Here is a 14,088-nt window from a genome sequence, read left to right on the forward strand (position 1 = left end):
AGGCAAATGCTGAGTGGGGGTGTGGAGCGTGGGAGTGGCTGATCCGCTGATGAAATATGCAGACATTCTGATGCCGTGCAATCATTTCTGTTTAAAGACTGCAGGCTTCTGGTTTGCTACCTAAAACAACACCGTTCAAGGGTGTTATGTGAGCGCTTGGTCAAAGGGGCTACTGCTGTGTTTCGAGGATCACTCCAGACAGGCAGACAGACAGAAAGACAGACAGACCAATCACTGCCATCTCTACTGACCTCTGATTAGGGTTGTCAGGTTTATCATTCTAAAAAATGCTCTGCAGGAAACTACAAAAATCTCGACACTTTGAACGCATCAACTTAAGTCAGACAATAACAATTGAAAATGAAGTTTTCACAAATATATTTCTTGGTATATCACCACTTTAAAATCACTTGAGGCATGTTATTGAAAAAGAGCAAGAGCAAAGTGGACACTGTGGAGTACAATAATGCAGCATCCATAGCTAAGGTAAAACAACATTTTGGGAATTTCCATCTTGTATCCTCAAATGTCACAATGTTGCTCAATCTGCCCAACCAATGAGTGACTGGATATAAGTCACATCACCTATAGGGTAAAAATAGAACACAATATCTGATTTTGCCAGTGGAAAGAAAATAAAGGTCAACGAGTACGGTAGTGGTGCTGCTTCATCGGGTTCCTGGCAATAGAAAAGGGGCAGATGAAGAAAAAAGCGGTTGAGTTTTATGCTAAAAGCTCTCTCTCTAACCCACACTGTGTGCAATATTGAGCACTGAAAGATGACTGAAATTTGATGAAATGAAGCGGAACAACACAAGGTGGAGGATGACGGCTGAAGTCAACGAGGAAACAAACGACAGCCAAGAAAAGCCTCTGAGAAAAGTCCTGAGTCATTCAAAAGTATTGGTGGCGTCCCCCTTGAATATGTTCCTCCATTAGCTGTGGGAAAATAATCACTTTCTCATACAGAAATAGTGTGGTGAGATGCTTGAACCAATTCTGAAGAATTCCAAAGAAGGCAAACACTGGTGTCAAGGATTAGGCCACTGCAACGCTCTCAGACTTCATTGGGACTTGTACCCAAAAGGAACATGTGGGCCGTGTTCCAATCAAGCATCAGTTTTTTTTTTTTTTGCTCCAAAAAGTCGGTATTGGGACGCACTCAGGCCAGGAATTTAAACAGTCTTATGGTTGAAGTCTCATCCATTTGTAACATTCTCCACATGGGGAACCGTTTCTGGTAATGTCATTACAGTCTTCACTGCAGCTTCTAACGATGATGTATATTATTTACTGTATTGTTGACAGCTAAATTCATGCCGTCACCACTCAAGTCAAATGAAACGCTGTGAAGTCAAACAACGTTTCTGACGTGTTAACTTAAGGCAACCGCAGAGAGAGGAAAAAAAGTGAGAAGTTTATGGTAAGTCTTTCCAGGTTGGGGAAAATGAATAATTTAATTAAGTCATCTATTTATTTACATGTACAACAAAACTCAGTGACTTCAAAAACAGTTTGTCAATTTTTAATATCATATGTATGGAATTTTATGGTCACAGCCAAGATTTAATGCAGCGCAATTTTTATGTATTAGCTGTTCTGAGAAAAAATGAATCTTAAGAACAAGCTTAAAAAACGTATCAGCTAAGAATAAATGTGCTAAGCGTTTTTGTTAAAAATGACAGAGGTTGGAAAAAAATGGAAATTACATTGAAACTATATGTGATGTCCAAACTAATGCTGAACTAATCTAACATAAAATATTGAGCAACAATAGTGTATAACACTGTTGCAAAAAATAAATAAGTATCAGTCTGACTGTAATAGTGAATACATTTTTTTTATTTTTATTATAAAGAAGTTTCAATAAAAGTGTGATTGCAAAATCTTTTAAATAAAATCAAATAAAGGTTGCATTTTTATACATCATCATTATCAATGTCAATGTCATTCTCTTTTTTGGGTGTTAATCTGTTCATATGGTCCAAAAAAAAAAAAAAAATAAAGAGCCTTAGTTACAAAGAATATTTACATTAAAAATTCTATTTATATGACTGAAAACATATGAACATAACAGTGAATCCAAGACTTTTGGTCCTTTCAACAGTCAACTGTCCACCTGGGCTCTTTTCCATTACTGGCGGTTCCTCAACCTTTGCGGGGGCGCCGCCTGGGGAGCAACTTGCGGTGCTTCACTCGTTGAAGCGAGCAGAGCACACCCAGAGGTGAGGCAGACACCCGGGGGTCCTCTGAGACCTGCATGGCCTCTGATTCCAGGCAGGCCCGTCTGCCCCCGCTCCCCCGGCTTTCCCGGTTGTCCGTTAAAGACCCGCCCGGGACGTCCGCGCTCGCCTGTGATTGACCCCAAAACAGTTTCATCAGATCCATGATGCTCTTTACTTTCTGGGATTTCAAATGATTTTTATATTGTATGTATATACACGCACACCATTATAAGTGAGTAAGCTCAAGAGTAAAATCGTTACCCATATCTCCCTGCTCTCCAGTGTAGCCAGATAGGCCGTGACCCTTGGCTCCTTTATCACCTTGTTCTCCTCTCTCACCTGCACACGAACAACAGCACGCTCACACTTGTCAGAGCAAAGTAGACTCACCAGAAGAACGGTGTTACCCGGAAATACTCTCCTGATTAACAAGCATGTGTTACTGAGTTCACTCCTAAATAAAACACCTCGTAAATATTCTTCAATTTCATTGACCTAGCTTGATTGGCGCTAAAGCCGGAGAGGCTTCTATGACTATATGTTGTGAGCTAATGATTCTATCCAACGCCATGAGTGTAATCTGTCTGCTTTTTTCTTTTCCGCCACACCTGGCCCTCCTTGCTGGCCCGCATCTCCAGCTTCACCATAAAATCCTGGCAGCCCAAGCTCTCCAGTATCACCGTTTCTTCCAGGATCACCCTGACAACATCATAAAAGGAAAAATATAACATTCATCTTTAGTATGTCGATTCCGTCACACCCTTGAATCTTTTATTTAGTTCTTCCATTCTTTTTGAATGGTTCTGCTCATAAAAAAAAAAAGCTAAACTTGGTTGCTATAGAGTTTCATATTGCACTGAGAAATATTGAATTTCACAAAGACACTTGTCTGATTCTGGTTCTCAAAACCTACCCTTGTACAATGTACAATTTATCTTTAAGACTTCAAGAATAGTAAAATACTAATAAAAATACATGTAAAGCCATACTGAAAGCTAACTTCAGATATCTGAAGTCAAAGTAAAGGAGGGTGTGCAGTCAAAAATAAATTGTGTGATTAATACATGATCAATGCCTTTTTGTGGTTAATCATATGCATTAACTATTATTATGGCAGCCCTAGCTTTAATGTTACTGGAAGAAAAATAAAAGAATGAACACCTCATCAAGTCAGCCTTTAGTTTAAGTTTGACAAAAACTAACATTATGTTTTGGGACATAACCACCATTATTTGCTTTGTGTAACAGTGAAAAGGTTTGTTTCTGTGCCTAATTAAAAAAAAAAAAATACACACTGAAATTAACCTCTTTTGTGAATTTTGTACCATCAGTTGGAAGCTGACTGTTTAGATTTTTATGAGAATTTTGACATTTACTCATTAAAATGACTATAGGACTACATCATTTTTCCCTCTAATATTCCAACTTAATATTTGCATCTTTACAGGTTTTCTTCTTTTTCGTGTGAGCCTAACGTGCCATCTACAGTAGATGCGTATAAAGAATCATTGTGATAGAAGACGTAGTCGGACTGTGCTGCACAACAATATGGAACGGATTTGACGGCAGTTGAAAGTCCCAAAAATAATTCAACGCATGCCGAGAGTCCACTGTGCGACTCCATGTTTGTCCTCACGTCGATGTGGAAATTTAGTATGTTTTCATAGTTAGTTTTCCTGCCAAGCGCCTCAGCATTTGCTATGTGCAGGACAGCAGTGGGCAACGTATGGAGAATAGCCCAGATTGTGTGTTTAGGCTAAAGTGACTGAAAAGTGTTGTAACTCACAGGAGGTCCAGGTGGGCCTTCCTGTCCAGGTGGACCAGGGGCACCCATGGGAACATCCCCGTAGAGAGGACACACTGCGGCGCATGTCCTCTTGATTGAGTTGGCAAAGGTGGACATCTGCTCAAGCACCACTTTCTTGCATACCTCGATCACATGTTGAGCCGCCAGCGTCGGACCCTGCGGAGAAAATCACGAGCGCGTCCGTCGATCCAGAGGGCCCAACTGTGGAACGTGGAGGATGAATATTCCAGCGGAGCGCATGCTGATGTTATGGCAGCCTCTCAGAGGAAACCCCCGTGAGAAACGTGGCCAGTGAGACTCATTACGGATTTATGGACACATTGACTGATGAGACCTGAGGCCTGGACGAGAGCCTTGACTAATGAGAAAAATTTCACAAATTGTTCTCGATCCCAATAGTTTAAACATTCTAACCACTTCAACAAGTGATGACATCGATGAGCCAACCATCGTGAGCGGATTAAAAAAATTATAATAATAAAATTCAGGTCGGGGTGTTTTCTACTTACTGGTGGACCTTGGGGCCCCTGAAAGCCATCTGGTCCTCCTTCACCTTGCACGCCTTTGATTCCTACGGGACCCGAGCGCCCAGCCGCGCCCGCGGGGCCGCGCTTGCCCCGTCCTCCCTGAGGACCCGGCTGACCTCTGTCTCCAACCTGCAGAGCACATTGACATCAACAGCGGCGATGAGATCTATTGCAGCAATCCAGATGAAAACATTATCCCAAATGGCGGGTGACTAAATTAACTCACCCTTCCTTTTGGGCCTTTGACACCTTTTTCCGCCTTAAAAAGAAAAAAAAAGTATGCATTGAGAGCAAACTTTAATGGTGATGGAAGGGGGAAAATAAATAAATAAAAGATGGAATATTTACCGGTGCTCCTTTGACTCCTTGGATTCCCGGAATTCCTGTGTCACCCTGTATAAGGAAGTGCAGAATTTCTTATTCTATGTTACAGAAATATTTTAAGATCAGTTTAAGTTTGGAGCATGTAGTCTATATGTTTAACTGTAATTCTTTGGTTTGGTGGCACCAATCCCGGCCAACTTTGGACAAGAAGCAAAGTACATTCTGAACTGCTTGCCAGCCAGTTACAGGACACGTACACTCACATTCACACCTTGGGACAACTTAGAGTATTCAATAACTTAACATTAAAGTTTTTGGAATATGGAAGCAAAACCGAGTACCCTGAGGAAACCCACGCAGGCACGGGGAGAGCATGGAAACTCTACAGAGAAAAACCGGAGTCCGGTTTTGAACCCACAACGAAGCGGCTGTAATTATTTTGTTGATTAACTTGCAGTGTTGTAGAATTGCACTGCATCATTTTTCAAGATTTGTTAACAGTACTTTAGGCTTGCTTTAGTTACTAAATAGGGGCACTAAAATATTGTAGAATATATGCCCTGTATCGGATCTCATCAGTGTTCAGATGTACCTAATATTGTGATTCGACATTCACAATTCAGCCGTCTTTCTCGTTCATGCTACATTGTTGACCATACCTTGTTTCCTTGTCTTCCCGCCACTCCCACGTGTCCCTGTGAAGACAATAACGTGGTTGAATGATGTTTACTCAAAAAGGATTTCGAGTTGCAAGTGAGATCTTTTAACTTACATTAGGTCCTGGTGGTCCAATAAATCCTGGTCTTCCTGGTTTCCCTGCAGAGCCTTTGTAACCTCTTGGACCCTCGAGAATAAAACATTTCTTACAATTAACAGACTACTTGATTCTGTGTCAATTGCATTTGTAATTACATTGAAAGTGGTCAAGGAAAAAACTGTTTTGTTTAGTAAATACAACTTACAGTTCGACCTTGAGGGCCCATTTCGCCTGGTACGCCCAGGCTACCTTTCTCCCCCTTTGCAAGACAGACAGAACAAATGAACCAACCAAAGGCAGTTTTTTGACCATTCTAATCGAGCTGCTGTACCTTTATGCCAACTTGTCCAAGGTTTCCACGGTAACCTTGTGGTCCTTGATAAGCCTGGGAGAAAAATCAGATTAATATCCATTTGGCATCCTGTGATAATGTATTGTTGATTCCATCATATTAAAGCACCATTTTTAAAATGTCCACCAATTTACAAACATTATGATTTTGAACCAATGAGGAGTCTGACCATTGCTTCTTTTAAAGAATTAAATATCAGAACCTCTTATGATACTGAAAATTTGTTAAGAAGAAGTATAAAATACCTCTATTCCAGGATCTCCATCTCTACCTGGTATTCCAGGATCTCCAATAATTCCCTGAAGAAATGTTGTGATGATTTTTTATTATAAAGTTCTGGCAGATTATTTTTTTTCAGAGTAAATGACAGTCACTGTGATTTGACAGGCACGTATGTGCCCGCGCGCCATCGCACTCGCAATTCTGCACAGTCGAGTGTGCATAAAATCATGTGCGTAAAATTTGTTAACAGTAGAAATACATAGATATTGAAAGAAGTCGCTTATTTTGTGTAGTCTTGACATTGTTTTATGGGTTTATTTCATAAACGGTAACAAAACAAGCCTGATAGTAAACAATCAGTATTCATCTGGTAACAGGAAATGCAAATTAACCGTACTGATCATGTTCGAAGTTATGCCAAAAACACATGTTCCGAGCTTCTTCACGTACTGCGAACGCATTTACGTCGTAGGTCATCAACATCGTGAGCCATGTCAAAGGAAATTCAGTTGCACTGAAAAAAATTCTGGGATATAACACAGGTAATGTTTCAGTATCTAACTATAATAAGTAAGAGATTGTGATTTATTTTGACTTGACCAAAGATCTAACGTTAGACTAGTCGGTCCATATATTTAAATGCAAATGGTTTGTATTAAGTTTTGAAATTGAATGTCTATTGACCTCTTTAAAAATGTCTGTCTCAGTCTGTGCAGTGTATGATTATGGCATTAGGTATCAACTACATACTCGGATATACCAACTCAGTAAGTTATTTTGACGTCTTGAGATTCCTTCACACCCGCAACTTTATATCTGCGGGCATGACTGGTGGACCACACCCATACATTTCTCAAATGTGACTAAAATGATGTTTGTGAGAGTGTCTTCACCTTTTGTCCGATGGTGCCATCTTTACCACGAGGTCCAGTGACTCCCTACATTAGACAATAACTGTGCTGTAACTATCCAGTCTTCCAAATGACATTTATGGTTTAAATACAGTATTTGACAATTACTGTGTGGTATACATACAGGCTTCCCCTTTTGTCCAGCAGCCCCCCTCTCTCCTGGATCGCCGACAATACCCTGTCAAACATTTAGCACCGAATTTACTCTTTTTATTTAGCAATGTGAATTGGCACCAATTAAAATTTCACATTTGACTTTTTAATGTGTTTGACAGAATTTTAACTAGGAGATGGACCTACAGTTGTAGTGACGCCAGGCCCATTTTAGGGGGTTTCTACTACAAATGTTTTTAAGCCCCCTCTCAAAAAGGGTAACTGTTCTAATGGTAAGCTAAGCTACTTCGCCTCGTCGACGAGGCAAACATCATAGTAGCCTCCTTCCTGGCTCATATGGAATCATCAGGAGGGTGAGTAACATCATTTGACGCGTTAGTGACTCAGTGTGTCTCGTGCGTTCAAGTGCTCAGTGTTTATGGAGACCGCACATTAGTCAAAAACTGAGCTCCATTCCAGATATTTACTACACAATAAATGATGAATAGGGATTCAAATGAAGAGGTTTAAAAAGAGTGGTTGAAAAATCAAAAGTGGTCTTTAAAGTTGTGGAACCCACCTGCGCTCCCCGCGGCCCAGAGTTCCCATCTGGACCAGTGCTCCCTTTTACGCCCTACAAATGTGTCAAAACAATCATATAAAAATAATGATAATAATAATGTACTGTACCATTAAAATTTTGTGATAATTTAAGGAATGAGATTCATACCTTTACTCCTTGGTACCCAACAATTCCTTCATATCCCCTTTCACCTTTCGTACCCTTCAGGTAGAAAAAAATACATCTGATACACAATGGTAAAGGTTCCTAAACTTGGGGGTGGGACCTCACCTGAAGTGGCAAATTTGGAGGGAGGCCTGTAATTGTTATTAATCTACAAAGGGCACTTTTGATTCATATTTGTGGGAACAATGTTTTCTTTATCACTAGTCTATGTACAGTAAGGATATATTGCTAGTGTCAACGGAGGAATCGCATTAGTAATTTGGGTCCTGAGGTGAAGAAGCTTTCTCTATTGTATTTAATGACTTGCAAATAATATGGCAGATGAACTCACAACTTCTCCCTGCCTCCCAGTCTCTCCAATGTCTCCAGAGGATCCACGAACACCCTTTAACGACAATCAAATTTTCTTTATAAGCATTAGAAGTCAGTGAAAATTCAGCAATGTCATTCAGATTCACCTTGAAGCCTGCTGCCCCTTTTAATCCCTTCAGGCCCTTTGGACCTCGCTCTCCCTAGATAGAGAACATAATGGGTTTTATTGTGACACTGTATTGGTGGCAGGATTGTAATAATGGGAAAGATAGTGTCAAATATAACTGCTTTACCACGGGGCCCCAGAGTCCTCTCATTCCTTTCTCGCCTTTGCTTCCCATCTCGCCCTGAGGACAACCCACGTGAATTATCATTCAGCACCCTGAAGAGTCAAACGGAAGCGTAACCCGATCGGAGTGTGAAGACAGAATTTACCTTGGGGCCTGGCTCACCCACGTTGCCATAGTCTCCTGTGTTTCCCCTGATGCCCTGCAAAACAAGTTGGCAGTGAGTCACAAGCAAATCTAATCAACGCAACTGGAAGAAGTACAAAGATGGAAGACTTCGACTTTCCCCTAATACACTCCAATGACAGACTCGTTCGGATTACAGTAATCTGAGTAAGGCCAAATATTCCATTTTGCTCTCTGTGTATTTTGTGTATTCACGTACTTTTGTTAATATTTCTTGCACTTGAATGTACTACTAGAACTCTTCAAATTTAACTCGAATCGATTTCGTGCTCATGGAAAATTCTATATGAATCTTGATGTATTCTTCTCATGAAAATTAAAACAACACTGTATTTGTTCCCAACATAAAACTGTATAAACAGTTTCCATGGTCATAACCTCTATTAAAGTTAATAAATAGAATGAGTTACTAGGGATTCTTTATGATTGTTGGGGGAAATGTGCTGTATATGTCAGGAAAAATTCAAAAGAATAATTTACTCTTTAATTGACTTTTCATAAAAATGAACAATTATCACAGTATGGTACATGCTCCCCTTTATCATACTGATTGCAAGTACAACCACCGTACTCCTCCTATCATAAGCTAGCTCAGCCATTTGTTGCTTGCACAAGAGATGACTTGACGCTAGTCAAGTACTATAATGCCTTTTGGGAAATACATTTTTGTTAACTTTGAACCATGTTGAACAATTAACTGTATGTCAATGCTAATGTAAATATTATATGATGATCTCAACCAGCTTTCCTTTATAAGGCTGAGTAAGCCTTTGCCTAAAATTACATTGAAGTCACTGTCATAATAGTGGAAAACATACCCAAGAATATTCCACCACAGTTTTTATATACACACTCACTAATCATAAATGCAACTAAGTTGTTTAGACATACGCTAAACACCTCAGACGCAAAAGGAAATGTTTTGCTCTGGAACAGCAAACATGCCCAGGACATCTGCATTTTGTCTGTTTATTTGAACATCTCATCATTTTATCAACGGCTAACCTCATCGATGGCCGACATTATGCCGAAAGGCACGACCGTAAACTTTACTTCATTTCTACAGCGGCAAAGCTCAAGCTGACTAGAGTAAAATGAAGAAAGAAAGAAAAAGACCACCCATTATAGTTCGTAAATGTTTGCCAGGAAAGCGCCTCCTCAAGACGCAAGCAGGGGAAGAGATAAACATGTTGGGCCTCTGTGATTCAAGGTATTACAAAAGACAGATGTTTACTCTCAAATAACCTCCAACTGAAGACTCAGGATGAGAGAATGTGGCATGAATGGCTCAGGACTCTTGTTCCGCGTAGGCGGGCATACTGTAAGTTTGTCCACGCATTGTGGGGGATTTCCTTAAATTCTTATTCAACATCTTCAATCACACATGCATTGAGGTCCCTCCAAGCACCTCATTTATAATCAAGGTTGACTCAAATACAATGGGACTCGTTATTTCTTGTCACGTGGACCTCTCTGCAAACTGAAGTCTTCTAAAAAAAAAAAAAGTTTCGGAGGTCTGCTCCACTTTTACAGTGACTGCTCAGCATCAAGGAGTCCTGAATTTAAATCTGTGCAGTTCCCCATGAGCAAGAGTCAGTGCAATGTGCAAAACTTCACACTCCACAAAAGCAGACATTGAGTCATTACGGACTCTAGGGGGTCTTGGCCAACTGCCTTTCATGTCTTGGCTTAGCGTGTTCCAAAGGGAATTTAACTGAGACTTGAGCCAGAATCTCAGTAATATTGAGTGGTCCACTTTCCAGGATAGTCCTATATAAACTGATAATAACCCACTTAAGAAACATGTGGTTACTCCAGAAGTCTACTACATAAACACTGTCAACATAATGTGAATGTGCCAAATTTCAAGCAATCAAATTATTATTTGTATCAATCCAAAACATTTAAAAAAAAAGGCGGGATAGAAATCAACAGCTGGATCGAGAGCGTTGGGCTATCCTGGTGTGAAAAGATAGGAATCAAAAAGCAAAGTTCTTAGTCCACAAGTCTAATTAGTTCATGATCAAACGGACATTGCAGATCAATATAAGGATACAAGTAGAAATGAGTTTCCTGTGCAAGGTTTTTGGGCTCAACCTTAGAGAGAAGCATTGCGATTTGGGTGGAACTCTGAGTAGCGTCTACATCAACAGGAGCCAATTGAGGTCGATTAGGCCTGCCTCTTGGAAGCCTTCCTGGTAAAGTCTGCTGGCCATGTTCAACCACAAGGAATTACCGAAGTAAGGGGACATAAAGGAGGAGAAAAGTGTTGACAATTCGAAGGGTCTATGACCGATCGGGGGCTGCTGAAGAAATCTATACTACAAGTTGCGCCATTGAAGTAGCAGGGCCCAAAGGGATTTTTTGTTTGTTTGTTTTTATAGGCTTCTAATCCCTGCCAGCACCCTTGTATAAAACATACTGCCTTGAGAACACCTTAGATTCAATCTGGTGTAATTATAGAAAATAGCTGGAAACAGGGAGGTCTGCGGGTCTATACTTAAGCTACTGTGACTTGAACTCAGACAACTGGAAGAAGTTTGTTGGATAGATGAATGGCGGAACACAGCATTTTTGAGGCAAAAACATCTCAGGGTGTCCACTGTGTTCTTGCATAGTAATGAAGGTCTGAGTTTATCTTTACTTTCACCTAAATATACTATAGCGCAGACACAAGTGTTTTATCTATGGGAGGAACCCCAGCCTTTACTATCCCTAACGTTTTTCTGGTTCCAAGTCTGTTTCCCTCTAATGTTGCTATTTCCCACAATTTCCCTGTCATCTTGTGACTCATTTTACTGTGACACATGGCCACAAGTCAATTTAACTCTTTGATTATGCAGAAAGTAGTAGTTCTACATTCATTTACCCAGTTTCCTCGTGTTCCTCGATCACCGTCTATTCCGGGAAGACCTCTGTGGCCCTGCTCAAGAAACAATAAAAGGTCAACATGCTTCAACTCACTGGGGTGATGTTTCCTGTATAAATTCACCTGTGGCCCCGGTCGTCCCTGGATGCCCGGCTGTCCGTGCATGCATTTGCAAGACGCTCTTCCGGCTGTCAGACCAATCTCTGCGTAGCCTCCGCACTGTGGCGACGAGGGAATGCCATTTCCCATGAGACAGATGAACGAGAACAATAGCAAGAACTGCAAAGCAGGAGTGGACTCACCACATTGGAGAGTTCGCAGCAGCCTTCGGAATAGGCTTTCTCTGGGTCACATGACACGTCCATTTGCTGGAGGTCCACCTGGAATAATTTAGTGTGTACTTTCTTATTATAGCTAAAGATCCAGATATCCTATTTTTTGATAAAGGGCATTCGTGCTGCAAACATACTGAGACGGAGCGGTCTCTCGCGGCACGCTTGACGATGGAGGTGTACCCATTGCGGATGACCGGCATCGGCTCGTCAATAGACTCCACGCTGACCTCCTGACAGTCTACTAGGAGTTTAACCTGGCTGCCCTTCACACTCAGCGCCAACTTGTGCCACTCGCCATCAAACAGCTTCCCCACACCGTGGAAGGTCCTCAGCATCTGGCTACCACTGGGGCTGATGTAGAAGAAGTCCAGCGAGAGCGTATCGCCCTGAAAACGTAGGCCCACTTGCTCCTGACCGTCTGGGGCGCTGACCTGCCACAGGTTCCAGGATTTCTTAACCGTGTCCTTGGGTAACTTAAAGGTTGCAATGACGGAGTAGTCAGAGGGAAGACCATCTGGATAAACGTCTCTGTGTCGGGAGAATCAGCATAGAATAACAAACAGGCCTCTTGTTTGCTCAAGCTTGTTAGCAGATGTTATACAACTTTGTTAAACATGTACAGTATGCGTGAGGTTTTGTATTTTTAGTAGCATAAAACACTCATCATTCTTTGTTTCTCTCATGTGGTCTGTAAAATGACACTGAAGTCATAAAAACAAAGCGCCACACAGTTAAGTGCCTGGTGTTACAAACTTGTTTACAAGCATTTCTTAGCAATCTTATAATCCTTTAGGGTAACTATCTTATCTATCGCTCGTAAAGATTAAACAAAATGATAGTTTTAGTGTTTCCACCTGGGCTGGTATGAGTCTATTTGTAACTGAAGTGGATATTTTGCATGTTTTTTTCCCCCAAAACTATGAACAAAGAATGTTGGGGTATTTGAGTACGTAAAAGATGGCACCATTGCAAAAAACGGGAAAGGAAGGCTGCATTTGGAGGAGCCTTCCGATCGGGATAACCTTCACATGATATTATGACATTGTTGGACTTCAAATGTGGCCTCTAAGTGAGGCAAGGCCTCAGTTGGGACATGGCTATCGTGCCTCCACTGTATCCTACGTCTGCACTGTGGCTCTCTGAGTGCAACAGTCCTGGAAAATAAGTCACTTAGAAGTGTGTTCTCTGGCTGGTAAGGTAAACCGATGGGGCCTTATCATTTAGTGGACACTAAGGTAACAGTTTTCACCAGTCTACTACTCTACTGGATGTTCACAATCTCTCAAAGTCAATGGTACAAAGGAAGTACCTTCGGTATCGCGGCACTGACAAGCTGTTTTACTCTTCGAGAGAATAATGTACCCAAACGGCATAGTCAATTCAACATTTTTGTTGTTGTTGTGGGTTTTCTCTCATTCATAAGGTTACAGCCCAATAATTGAGGGTACCTCACGGTCTTCTGCAGATGGATGTTGGGGTTGACACGGTAAGCCACCGTCTCCGGTTCCGAGCCTTCCACTCTCTTGACTCCTCTCAACTCGGACACGAGGAACTCCTCAAGGAGATCAAAACCTCACATCACACACACACACACAGACACACACACATACACACACTTTATTGATCAAGCCCCAAGAGTTTTTACTCAAGAATGGAGTTCACGTGCAAAGGGACAATTTATGTATAAGAACACGTTTGGTCTACATAACGTATACCACACCTTCCCTTTTGCAAGCACACATCTAATTAAGTTGCAGTCAATCACAGTTGGCTAATGGAAGAAATTTCATCACGTTTTCTTTTTCCCTTCTCTATTAGATTCAAGAAGTCAAAAACAGTGGTCAATAAAAAGATATATACTGACATCTTTTGGACAATATTTGAAATGGCAGTGTTTTATTTAGACTGAACTATGTGTTAGCGTGTTGTTTAAATATGTTACATCTATCTCAGTGTGTAATGTAGTTCATGAATGAATGCTAGTGTTTATTTATGTAGTGGTTAATATTTAGAAGTCAAAGAAAAAAAACCTGACAAACTTACTTGGTAATGTCTGGCCTTGTGTGCATCCTATTATGACAAATAGCGATGCAAACACCAGCATGGCTTTCTTGGCTGGCATTCTCAAATTTG

The 14,088-nt window shown here is 41.0% G+C and overlaps 1 protein-coding gene across 1 annotated transcript; it reads right to left on the reverse strand.

Annotated features, from left to right (window-relative positions):
• Window positions 1-2,134: 2,134 nt before the first annotated feature.
• zmp:0000000760 (collagen alpha-1(IX) chain) lies at window positions 2,135-14,077 on the reverse strand. The gene is made up of 26 exons (XM_061837761.1): window positions 13,999-14,077; window positions 13,404-13,527; window positions 12,090-12,483; window positions 11,923-12,000; window positions 11,744-11,839; window positions 11,621-11,674; window positions 8,714-8,767; window positions 8,572-8,625; window positions 8,425-8,478; window positions 8,298-8,351; window positions 7,949-8,002; window positions 7,799-7,852; window positions 7,250-7,303; window positions 7,108-7,152; window positions 6,238-6,291; window positions 5,972-6,025; window positions 5,846-5,899; window positions 5,656-5,727; window positions 5,543-5,578; window positions 4,908-4,952; window positions 4,786-4,818; window positions 4,542-4,688; window positions 4,012-4,188; window positions 2,834-2,924; window positions 2,487-2,564; window positions 2,135-2,352 (listed from the first exon to the last, which is right to left on the reverse strand). The coding sequence occupies exons 1-26, from the start codon at window positions 14,075-14,077 to the stop codon at window positions 2,135-2,137; spliced, it is 2,307 nt and encodes a 768-aa protein (XP_061693745.1).
• Window positions 14,078-14,088: the final 11 nt, after the last annotated feature.

Source organism: Syngnathoides biaculeatus, chromosome 12, assembly GCF_019802595.1.
Source record: "Syngnathoides biaculeatus isolate LvHL_M chromosome 12, ASM1980259v1, whole genome shotgun sequence".
NCBI classification, from domain to species: domain Eukaryota; kingdom Metazoa; phylum Chordata; class Actinopteri; order Syngnathiformes; family Syngnathidae; genus Syngnathoides; species Syngnathoides biaculeatus.